Raw genomic sequence first — 12,340 nt, forward strand, 5'->3', positions numbered from 1 at the left:
GCCCTCTTATCTTACTTCTCCTCTCTGCCATTCAATCTCTCCGTCCCCACACCCCTCACTTCTCCTCTCTGCCATTCGATCTTTCCGTCCCTACCCCCTCCCCTTCTATCGATCCACACTAGTACATATTTGCTCTCCTCTCCATCTCTCACGGTCCCAGGGGCCATGGAGGGAGCAAAGAAGCTGTCTCTGAAGTGTGGAGTGCTACAGCAGCATAGATCCATGTAGCCGAAACCAACTCACCAGGTTCTGAAGGGAAGACGTTTCTCAGCTGCTCAATGACCTCCTGGAGCTGCAGCACCGTGTCCTGCTCATGCTCCAAATCATCTCCTGCCACAAACACACACACACGGGTTCAAGCCGCCACAGAAAATGTTACTTCTCAGTGAAAAGATAAGGTTTTACATTTAGCATGCAGGCATATGTCAAGCCCTCATCTTAGCCTGGCTGCATGTCACTGACCTGCTGCTTCAGTGTCTGTAGTCTCTCTGCTAGCTGGCTCCCCATGCTGTCCTCCTCCAGACACAGGAGAAGACAGGGTTGATGGTTCTGATCCATTGGCCTCTGAATCATCTTTGGGCTGCTTTAGGGAGAGACTTATTACCATTCTTTCTAAATAACCCCTCATATCTATCATATTTCAGACATCAGAGTCATTTTGCCTTTCAGATAGCAATGAATGTGATGTTTAATGGCAGCCGACAGTCCTCAAATGAGAACTCAGAAAAAGGCGATTTTGCCCAACAGCTGTTCATCAGGTTACTGTGATTTGTGCTTTGATAGGTCGATAAAAGCCAAAGGGAGTTGCACTGCACAGACGAGCATTGCAGAAAACAAGACTGACACCACAATGGATGCCTCAATTCACAATCAAAGGGGGATAGTGTAACTCTCGAAGATCTTATATGCAACATTCCCGTGTTTCGTATTGTTTTTAGCAACACTGTGGCAATACTCCAGAGGTGAGTAAGTTCAGTAGCTGCTGCAAAACAGGAGTCTCTGTAGAGACCGGGGGGGATTCATACATATACTTCTGGAGACTACAGACTGCAGATTCTACAGATTTTATTTTCTGAGGAAATGAAACTGTGATATAGGTCCACAGAGAAAAGAATTCAAATAGCTTTTCCCCTCCCTTTATGTTTTTAACCCAGGAATATGTGCCTCTTGCTCTCTTTAACCTGAAGATGCAGATGCTGTTCCTGTTCTTTCTCCTACTGTCATTTATTCCCTTCATTTTCTCTTTATTCTGTGGCCTGAGTGTGCAGTTTAGATACTCCCACTGACAACAATTTACACATTGCCATTCTAGTAACCGGTAACTGCGAGCGTCAGCTCCCACTCGCCTATCTCTTTGCCACACCTTTCCTTTACACCGCAGTAAATCCTTTTATATGACGCTCCAGAGTGTATTAAGGCTTATCCTCTTTCTTAACTCCTTCTATACTGTACTTCTTTGTACTCCCATTCCTTCTTTTAAATGAACACCGTGTGCCTTTTTGTACTTTTATAAGTGTATTTCAAGAACTTTGCTGTCTGTGCTGTCTGTGAGGAAGATGTCATCCAGGGAAGGACGGGTGTTGTTTTGCTTTGCTGTGCTCTAATGTGAAGTGTGTTTATTTATTTTTGATATTGCATGTTTTGGTTGCATCTGTCAATTTGTCCTGGAGAGACTCCGCCCTTTTCCCATTTTACTAATTGGACACACCTGAGAGGAAAGGAGCGAGTGGTAATTTACAGAGAGTGGTCAGTGACACGTAAGACTGGTGGAGCCTGGCGTTAGAGGGAGGAAGATACAGCGACCAGGGACGCGGAGCGAGCGGTTCGACTGCTGCAGCAACAGGAGGCCAGATTACGCGTCTGCGGGAAACTAGAGGCGGCGGACGGGCTGGTGCCGATTGTCAGTTACAAAGAAACGGCGGCAGAGTTGAGAGCTCTGCCCACCCGGGGTAAGTCTTTTGACTCGTCCCCTTTAATGAATTATAGCTGCCTAAAAGAGTAGTGACTGCCGCTGCCTTCCTTTCTTTAGCGCACCGGGACGCAGAACACGGAGAGGAAGGCGAGGACGCCGCCGGGTTTCCCTCCTGCACCGCTTCACTGGATTTTTAATTCTTAGTGACTCTTATACCGTGGCGGACGCCACTGGACTTTTAATGTTGTGTTTTATTGATTTTTATTGTGTTGTCCCCTGGCCAGGGTTGTTTTCATTCATTTTATATTTTTAACTATTTAAATATAATAAATTATATTTGAATTATACAGTCTTTAATTCGTGTGCTTTCCCTTGGCTGCTCCGCTGCTCTGTCCGTTTGGAGGAAGGTTTCCCTCCTTTAAAAACACTGTGGAAAAACATCACCGTCGCTCCGTTACAAATACAAATATTGAAAACTGGTGAGGTTAAATTTCCCTCTGTGCCCTTTTTTTTTTTTTTTTTGTTTTTTTTTTAAACTGCAGCTACAGAAATCCGCAAGAACTATACAGTGCTGTGCCAAAATATTTGTCCTCTATCCAAACCTACCTAATTGTCCCCTAAACCTAATAACTGGTTGTGCCACTCTTGGCAGCAAGAACTGCAATCAAGTGCTGGTGATACCTGGCAATGAGTCTTTCACATCGTCGTCTTTGCAGATTTGTTTTAATTCGCACACGCTGGAGGGTTTTCAAGCATGAACGGCCTGTTTAAGATCATGCCAAACATCTCAGTCTGATTTAAGTTGGGAATTTGACAAGTCCACTCCAGAACCTTCAATTTTTCTTTATTAACTATTCAGATGTGGACTTGTTAGTGTGTTTCTGATTATTATCCTGCTACATAACCCAACTGAACTCGAGCTGGCAGGACATTCTCTGTTGGGATTTTCAGGTAGAGAACAGAATTCCCGGGCCTTCCACAAAATCCAGCTTTTGTCTCATCAGCACACAGAATATGTTCCCAAAGATCTTCACTTCAGTCTGTTAGACAGATTCTGTGATTCAACAGGTCTGTCAGTAATGAGACCTGGGCGTGGCTATAGTTCAACTGAACGCAGCTTTCCAAAAAATGTGGTTAATCACAATTAATTCTTGATTTAAGGAGGGAGGCCAATTTGTTTTTCACGTGTGGCCTGGTAGGTTTGAATAGCTTTTTTTCTAAATTAAGTATTTGCCTGTAAAACTTAGTTGGTAGACTTAGAAGTACACATAAAAACATACAAGTATTGTTTTTAAATAAAATCCATTGTAGGAACTGTTCGTTTCCTTTCCAGGTCTCCCTCAGAGGTGTACCGCTGACCTGTAGCAGTAGCTCCCTGAGCCGGCGCAGCTGGGACTCGAGCTGTTTGTTGTGGTCCTCCAGGATCTGCATACGGGTCTCCAGGCGAGTCTTGTGTTGCCGGAGGACCCGTGCTTCAGCCAAGAGCTCCTCGTCCTGCTGCCCTCCTTCTGTAGGTGAACCGAGACCTCCTTCTCCAGCCTCAGTCAGCATGGGAACTGATGCCGCCTCTTCGTGTTTCCACTTAAGCCGCCTGTACTCGCTCTGCAGCACCCTGAGGACCAACACATGGAGGATAACAGTCAAGGCAACTTGTTGGTGCAGCAAGCAAAACCTCACGCAACTTAGAGAATTACACTGACACAAACAAACGCATTATAACCTGACATTTGTATTTATGAGACAAATAATTTGAATGATTTACTAAATACCAACACATTAAACACTCAGTACTGCAGGATCCTAATGTATTATTGATGACTAACCACATGGAGTGCAATCTTCATTTTTAATAGAAGCCTTTCATATCACATATTTGTATGGTGCTGTGAATATTCAGTGGCTTTGTGTGGTGATTCGCTATTAAAACGGTTTATAGACTTGTGATGCATTGTTAATTGATTTGGCTGCTGGAAAATGATCGTCACAACATGCTGCTCTATTTAATTGCAGAATTATCTGTAACTATCTCTTTGGAAAAGAAAATGTAATAAATAAATAAAATAAAAACAAAAAGCAGAAAGTCAGGGTAGCTGTTCTAATGAATGGTGGATGGTCAGAGGTTGAGCAGCTCGCCATGGCATCCATAAACCCAGATAAGGTATATGAAACATATTTCATATTTTACAGGCTATCACTGAATTACATTTTTTTTTCAAAAACTGATTCAGTCATTTAATGTAATTCATGTTTTCATACATATTAAATCTTCCTGTTAAAAAGGATGTTTTTTTTTCCCCACTATCACCAGTGGGAAGTGCTTGGGTTTTTCTGTTTTCTTTGTATTCTTGTAGGGTCTTTACTTTTGGCACTATATAAATAAAATAGAACTGAACTGAATTGAATTGATCATTTAAGTGATGGTTCTTGAATATAGGTGGTTGTACCACTACATTAAAAAATCATAAAATTTCAGGTAAATTCTATATTATATTAGATACAAGCACATGTCCATCTCTTTATAAAGCTAAAAAAAAAAAGAGTTGGGTTTTTTTGGGTTAAAGAGACCCAAAAACAGTTCTTAATTATTATTTTTTTTGCTAATTTATTATTCTGTTATATGCAGTATTGGGGAGTAACGGAATACATGTACCGCCGTTACGTATTTAAAACACAAAATATGAGTAACTGTATTCCGTTACAGTTACCGTTTAAAAAGGTGGTATTTAGAATACAGTTACTTTGTTGAAATAAATGGATTACACGGCGGTACTTCCCTGTTTCATATTGTGGCGGGTCAGGACTGTTTGGGTTTTGTTTGACAGCTACGTTCTGTTGTTCCAGGCGGCAGCGTTACGGTTGCCATGGTTACAGGGTGACGCTCTCTCTCTGCGTGTTTCCTGGGTGAGAGAGGCCTTTTTGTTGTTGTTGTGCTAAGCTAATAGGCAGAATGCTACAGGTATTAGCTCTAAAGAATGTAGCATCATGGGCAGTGTAGTCCGTGCTGCAGGGAGAATGGACTGCCATACACGTTATGTGTCTGTGAGCGAGGGAGGGAGAAAAAGGAAAAGTACGAGCTGTCATCGAGCAAAAACGGGAGCTGGAAGCATGTAAATATAATAATAACCACTGCAGCCAAGAAGAGAGCCTGACGAGCCCAGTTGTAAGTAAGCTATTAAGACTCGACTGTACACCGTGTTCGTGTTTTCCTCCGAAACAATAAGTTCAGTTGGAGCAGCCTTTCAACGCCCCTCTCTGTCTCTCGCTAGCAAAGTTGACCCAGACAACAAAGTAAAGCTAGTTTTCGGCTACGAGCCGACACAGAACCCACCGTATTAGCCAGAGGTCCCTTTACTACGGTTCGGAGCCGCGGACCTTCAGTAACAGTAATAAATCACAGCAATAGTACATTCATGTAGTTGTAAACAGCATGATAATATATTAAGTAATCCAAAGTATTCAGAATACGTTACTCTCATTGAGTAACGTAACGGAATACGTTACAGAATACATTTTGGGGCATGTATTCTGTAATCTGTAGTGGGATACATTTTAAAAGTAACCTTCCCAACACTGGTTATAAGCATCAGAAAAACCACTAAACAGCCTATAAAATAAGCTAAAGCAGCCACTTTAGTCATTAATAAGGACGACAGAGCACGCTATAACAAGAGACACAAAAACTGAACTAGGTCAAGGTTTCAGACACCCAAAGGGCACGAGTGTGTGTGTAGCTGTGTTTTGCTGTGTGTCTAGAAAGGTCACAACCAAACTGAGGACAAGGGAAATGTATTCATATGAGTCATTCAACTAAAGGATGCCTCTGGTAACCAATTAAGTGGAAAGAAAAAATGAATTTGCTTCATTTATGGAAAATATCTGCCCCTGTAGTAACGAAAATCTCATTCAAAAGCATTAACATCTTGTGTTTTAGATGTGTTTTACACTTAAAGCCAAACAATTCATAATAGACTCTTTGTTTTCCTTGTGCAGGACAAACTGAAGGTTGACATACGAGTGGTTCCGTGTTACCAATATGCGGTTTTACAAGCTTAATGCTCAGGTATGCGCACAGAAAATGCTGCTTTTTTTCGTTTTCTTCAGGCAGTTCAAAGGATTTAGAGTATGAATGTGTTTATTCGCTGCAGGAGGTTTGCAAATGACAGCAGACATACCGAATCGAGTGTAATACCTCTATATAAACACGCAAACATACTTGTGTAAAATGCTTCTGGGGAGCTTTACTTATAACATTGAACATTAAGCCAAACTTTAAGGTCTCTGCAGCAAACATTATTTTTATCTTAGCCTCGATCATATCTAAAAGCAAATCAGATCAAACACCGTTTCAAATGTTTAAAATTACGTGTTTGGATGTGATGCAACTGGTGTTGAAATATGTCTAAAAGACGGGATTCTGGAGGATTTATTGTGCTTGAAAACACATGAATTTTAAGGAATGACGAGAAAGTTCGAACAGCTTTATTTCCCGGCTACAGACCTGTTCTCGTTCTCCAGGCGGGCCAGGGTGCATTGGAGCTGCTCCTTATCCTGGTGTTCCAAATGTGCCAGCAGCATGTGCTGTCCACAGGGTGAGTCGTGGTCCAGGGCTGGGCTGGAGTGACGCAGGAGGTACTGATCTTCATCCCTGAGTCCCCCACACAGGAGACAGCACACTGAGCCACCAGCACACAGCCACCAGCAGCACAAAGCAGAACCAAGAGCATGGGAGAGCAGACAGGCCAAAGCAAAGCAAGGCGAGCAAGACAGGAAGGCATAACAGGACGAGACACAATGAAAGCAGACAGGATACAGCGGCTTGGAGCAGTGTGCCAGGTTCCCAGTCCAAACATTAAATGTTCTGCAATAAAACTTGCTCACCAGACCGTTTAACACCTACTCACATTTATTAAAAATGGAAGGTACATCTTAAGCTGCACAATATATTGCTTAGATATTAATGTCCAATAACATTTTATTGACACTGGAACAAAAACGTAATGTTCAAATCTATGATAACATACCTAGGGCTATTAAACGATAAATGGATATGTGAATGCCTGGCAATTATTTTAATGGAAAGAGTTGTTGTCAGTTTATGTTGCAACAATGCTATTGCCCAGGCAAACCACTTTGTACAGCCAAAGTTAAATGAGAGGTATTCGTATCAAGAAAAGACACGACGCGCCTGAGCTGAGTTACTCTGATACTTAACCTTCAGGTGCATTGATGAGACAATGTGGGTCTAAATGTGCTTGGGCTTAGCTGACTTGCATGCCTGTTACCTGACAACATTAAACTGCGATTAATATTTACAGGTGGAGGTAAAGGCCGAGCATGCAGGCACGGTGGTTCAGGACAGTAAACAGTAGGATGCCAAGCACACACCAGCTGGAAGCACCGATAGCACAGAGCCGTGCAGCAGGAACAAAGTAAAAAAAAATAAAAATGAAGCATTGACAGACAGACGGACGGGTGTGCAGAATAAGAACAAGAAGATACAAGGGCACAAAAGCTGGAAGCAACACAGCTGCACATAAGGGGAAGAAGTGAAATGCCATGCATACAAACACTCTCAGGCACAGAATAATCCAGAGACAGAGTGTAGATGCAAAAACTATATGCATGTATATACATTTGTGTGACACAGCTCCATCCAAGCAACACACTAGATGCATGCACGTAGCAACAAAGACAACGAACGCAGGTTTGATAAGCAGAAATATCAGTACTGAAAAGTACTTTTACTTCTCTCTGAGTTTAAAACAAGCTCTTAATGTATCATCAGTCACATCACTCTCTGAGAGCAGACTAACACAAAACACACGTGGAAAGGTACAATAAGCACACTTCACACTGCACTCACACACATTACACAGACCTCTAAAGTGTGTATATGGCAAAGCTACAACCTTAACTTTAAAGCAGAGCCATCTCAGAGAAGGAGGAAATGGCTGACAGCCCACAGCGATGTCAACAAAATAAGACATGGACACACAGAAAATCATGATCTCAAACGAGCCTAACCACTCTCCCCATGTGGCACTTTCTCAGCTTTCCACAATGAGGACTGGCTGCCTCATTCACATCAAACATCCTTATTCCTCTCACTGCTGTAACCCCGCCACTGCCAGCCACTCAGCCGGCTTCTGCAGGCACTCACACATACGCTTTTGTGTGTCTACACACAGCCACAGACCTTAATCGCAGCGGGCATGTGTACGATGAATGGACAGTGTGCGCGCACTGCTCGCTGTGGGTCATTTTCATTATGTGGCTGGCTATTTATGCGGTTACCCAATTTTACCCAAAGAGCCGAACATACGTGTACAAGTCTGTGCACGCAAACAAACGCAGAAACGGTCGAAGCATCGCGAGAAAAGAGCGTACGCACAAAACGCACACATAATCCCCGTGAAAGGCTGCGCTTGTAATGACAGGGTTTGTAGGGTGGGGGTGGTGGCATACTCACAGGCTTTCATCAGGAGACAGACTATCCGTGAAGAATGAACAATTCTGGCTCTCCATTTCCGCCAATCTGTATGTATACAAACACACAAACGCACACACACACAGGATGTCAAATATACACGCGGTTGATGCACAAACACCCAAAAGAGAAATATTGAGTGAGATCAGTAAACGTAATGAAGAAGGAAAAGCAACACATTATGTTTATTACACACTGATAAAAATATATTTCATCAAACACAAGCTTTAAACAAATAATCAAAACGTATTGTAAGCTGTGCATAAAGGACCTCTAGCCTGGTCTCGTTAGCTAACAATGGATAGTACGGTGCGCAGGTGCATTTGACTAACAAGACTGCAGAGTGGCAAAAATTCGACTTCCAGTAGAGTAAAAGCTATAAAAACATCCACAAGGAGCATGCATAAAACTTTATTGTACATTGTCTACTCGCATACAGGCAATAAAAAACCCTTTTAGAAACCTGCTACTGTCCAGCACCACAGACAGCATCAGTGGTGTGTGTAAGGCTACAGTGTGTCAGGTGCTCTGTGGTTTTTCAGCACCAAGGACAGCGCTTCCCTTCTGCATTATATCCTGCTGACTGTCAGCTACACTGTACATGCTGCTCTGTAAGCTGTTTTACTATAACACCAAATGAAATGTGCTGTGGCAGGGCAAAAAAATGAAAAAGAAAATTAGGTTTCTTATTTTTAATGGAATACATAAGAAAATTGGGTCCTACAGAAATCACAGCAAGATGGACAAGGCAGGGGCAGGTAGACCCAGCAGGCAGGTCAGTGTACCTACTGTGCAATTAACAGGCTAACATGTCTTTGAGTGCTGCACGATTCTGTACAGCATTTTCTGGGGGAAAAAGAAAGCGCAGGACTGTGCATGACAGTTCAATTCAATTCAATTTTATTTATATAGCGCCAAATCACAACAAATGTCGCCTCAAGGCGCTTCATAGATACAGAGAAAAGCCCAACAATCATATGACCCCCTATGAGCAAGCACTTTGGCGACAGTGGGAAGGAAAAACTCCCTTTTAACAGGAAGAAACCTCCGGCAGAACCAGGCTCAGGGAGGGGCGGGGCCATCTGCTGCGACCGGTTGCTACCATCGCTATATGTCGTTGATTGAAATCAATAATTAAATATAATGGTTAACATGCATTCTGCTTAGAAAATTAATGATACCAAAAACATCATTGATAGATAGAATGTTTACTGTAAGCTCAGTGTGATACTATTTTTAATATACACCTATAGTACTGCATAGAAACGTTTATAAAAATGACTTCTTGCCTTCCGTAACACATTTACAACAATCAATAATTTTTAAATGGTTTATTAATGTTCCATATTGTACACGTCAGCATAAGAAAATAAGTAGCTCAAAAAAGTAACAAAAAATAGGTGCTTTGTGCCCCATCTTTATCTCTTACAAGCAGCACACACTTTAAAATACAATTGTATCCACTCTTTCCCACACATTATAAAAACATGTAGGAAGATGTGATATAAATAAGATGCATGCACGAGCTGGCTGCATGAAAGTGGAAACACCAGAAAGTCAATTCATCACATCCAGCTGAAGTCTGCTGAATATCGGCGGGTAATGACTTATAATAGCGATCCATGATTAAAGGGTGGGTTGAAATCGGCGGTCAAGCAACAAAGTTGTTATTTGCACCGCAAGCGTCGCTGCAGCTTTAACCTCTTTAGCTTTGTCCTTCAAGTCAGGATATTAATCATCACGAAGAAGCAGCCCACCGATGCAAATGTGCTACGCGTCTTGTGCCCGCCCACATAAACACGCACAGATTCGCCACATTAAAATAGTCTTCTTCACACACCGACACGCTACGTGCTGAGTCATCGTTCGCAGTGTGTGGTCCAGTGAAGGAGTGAGGGATGGTAGAAGTGGGGATGAATGATGTAGAGGTTGTCAGGTGCATCCACATAAGATTCCATTTCTCTCCAGTTTTCTATGAGACCCAGAATACTGAGAAATGCAGGATTTATCCGTGGCCTGTTACAGGAGGCCCAGCCTGTGAACCCGAGCGCTCGTAATTCAGTCTGCAACACTATTCATCACAAAACCGCCGCAGACCTCAAGCTTCAGTCAGGAACGGCAGCAAAGGAGACAAGAAAGAGCAAAAAGAAATAGGAGACAGTATTGTTCGAGTTTCTCGCGCTTACATGTGTTTTAGCCTCACGAATTAATGTAAAAAATAAGAAATAAGAAATGTGAGCAAAGGGCCAAGGGCTGGAGAAGAGGGATACTATGGTTTAGAAAAATCTTATCTTACTTTCTTTTTTTAATGTAACAAGTTTTTCTATTAAAGACTGCTTTCATCATCGCCACTGCTTTCATCACAGCAGTGGCGATGATGAAAGAAATAAAGTCCTTATATCAATATTAACAGATTTTAACAGTTTAATAACTACAGAAAACTAGAAATAATCCTTAGAGAAAGCGACAGACCTCATGTCTGTTGCACAGTATGTAAAAACGTGTTACAACCAGACGGGAACTGAATGGCAATCCACGCCTCCACACACTCATACACAAGATACGCACTAATATAGAAATCTTAATCTTATATTAACATTCATATTGTTACATTACTGTTCATATTGTTTATTGCACTTTCCTGTGCTATGAAATTGCATGAAATTGAATTGAGAGTGAGAGAGGAAGTGCGAGAGGAGGAAGCAGACGCACTGTGCTTTTTACTGACTGTTCTAACCTGAAACTTCAAGAACTCTTCCTCTGAGACGACTGTAGAATATGCGGCATGGATTGTGTTTTATCATTTTGCTTATTTTCAGAATTTTGTTTATTTCTAATTGCATTACTGCGATTGTAGTAGTGCTAGCCATGTTAGGCAAATCTACATCTGTAGTCCCTGGCCATGTTTTTAAGGTTGTCATTCGTGCTTAGAAACATATAATCATTTATATGCTGATGAAAGAGCGCACTTGTTAGGTTTTGTAATGTTGATTGTCATTTATGCTTAGAAATATCTACTTATATATGCTTAGAGTTTTATAATTAGTTTTAGATTGGTAGAGGTGTATAATCGATTGTGTAGTGATAGGATGTGTGATCCTTAATAGTCTGCAAAGGCTTCGTGCGCATTCCAGAGTGTTCTGGCATCCACACCCACACTCTGGGAGCATGGGAGAGGTCGTACCTTGTCTTATTGTTTTATGGTAGGATAAACGTGGCTATATCTGTTGTAGTCTAAGTGCCTTTTGTTTAGATGAACTGCTGGACTTCCAGACCAGCAGGTTTAGGGAAGTCATTTATGGGGTCACACTCTGACCCCCCCCCCCCACACACACACACACACACAGGCAAGGTACTCTTTGTTTGTATGTAGACGTCATATGTTAATGAACCTATGCATATTCATGTAACCTCAATAAAAGAGCAGTGTTACGGGGGAGCGGACGAGAGCAACTGGGGTCCAGCGAAGGAACGGCGTTTGTCCGGTTCTCTCCCGTGCACGAGAAACATGAAGAACTTTGCCTACTTCGTGTCTTGCTTTGTTGTGTAACTATATTGTCTTCAACGTTCCAGCGAATAGGTTCAAGCTACAAACCTATCAGCACTCTTGTCTTGTTTTGCCGTGCAGTTGGTGGTTTTGTGTTCCAGCGGGGTTTGTTGTGCCTAGATAACCCCCCCCACACACACACACACACACAATATGCCATCGTAAAGGAAAAATATTAGACAAACTGAACTGACAGAGATTATATCCAAACTTTAAACTGAAAATTCAAAGAACTCAAATAAGAACGATTTCCCCCTTTTTATCTTACATCAACTGACAGCAAAAGTAAGCAAGGAAGTAAAAAAAAAGGTAAGGGAGATCTCCTCTTGCTGCCAGAGTACAAATAAAATACCACCAAGCGTGTCTACTCTTATTATGATGGTGCTCAGATGAT

General features: G+C 42.0%; 1 protein-coding gene across 2 annotated transcripts in view; it reads right to left on the reverse strand.

Moving 5' to 3' along the window:
• drp2 (dystrophin related protein 2) overlaps window positions 1-12,340 on the reverse strand; it is a 102,904-nt gene that overhangs the window by 10,414 nt on the left and 80,150 nt on the right. The window contains exons 18-22 of one of the 2 annotated variants that reach the window (XM_085184561.1): window positions 8,382-8,447; window positions 6,411-6,557; window positions 3,272-3,524; window positions 463-580; window positions 244-330 (exon numbers count right to left, since the gene is read on the reverse strand). In XM_085184561.1, coding sequence (XP_085040687.1) covers window positions 244-330; window positions 463-580; window positions 3,272-3,524; window positions 6,411-6,557; window positions 8,382-8,447 — 671 coding nt within the window. Of the gene's footprint in view, window positions 1-243; window positions 331-462; window positions 584-3,271; window positions 3,525-6,410; window positions 6,558-8,381; window positions 8,448-12,340 lie in introns of both variants that reach the window. The other variant, XM_085184554.1, reaches the window with a different exon arrangement.

The sequence above is a fragment of the Neolamprologus multifasciatus genome, chromosome 2, assembly GCF_963576455.1.
Source record: "Neolamprologus multifasciatus chromosome 2, fNeoMul1.2, whole genome shotgun sequence".
NCBI lineage: Eukaryota > Metazoa > Chordata > Actinopteri > Cichliformes > Cichlidae > Neolamprologus > Neolamprologus multifasciatus.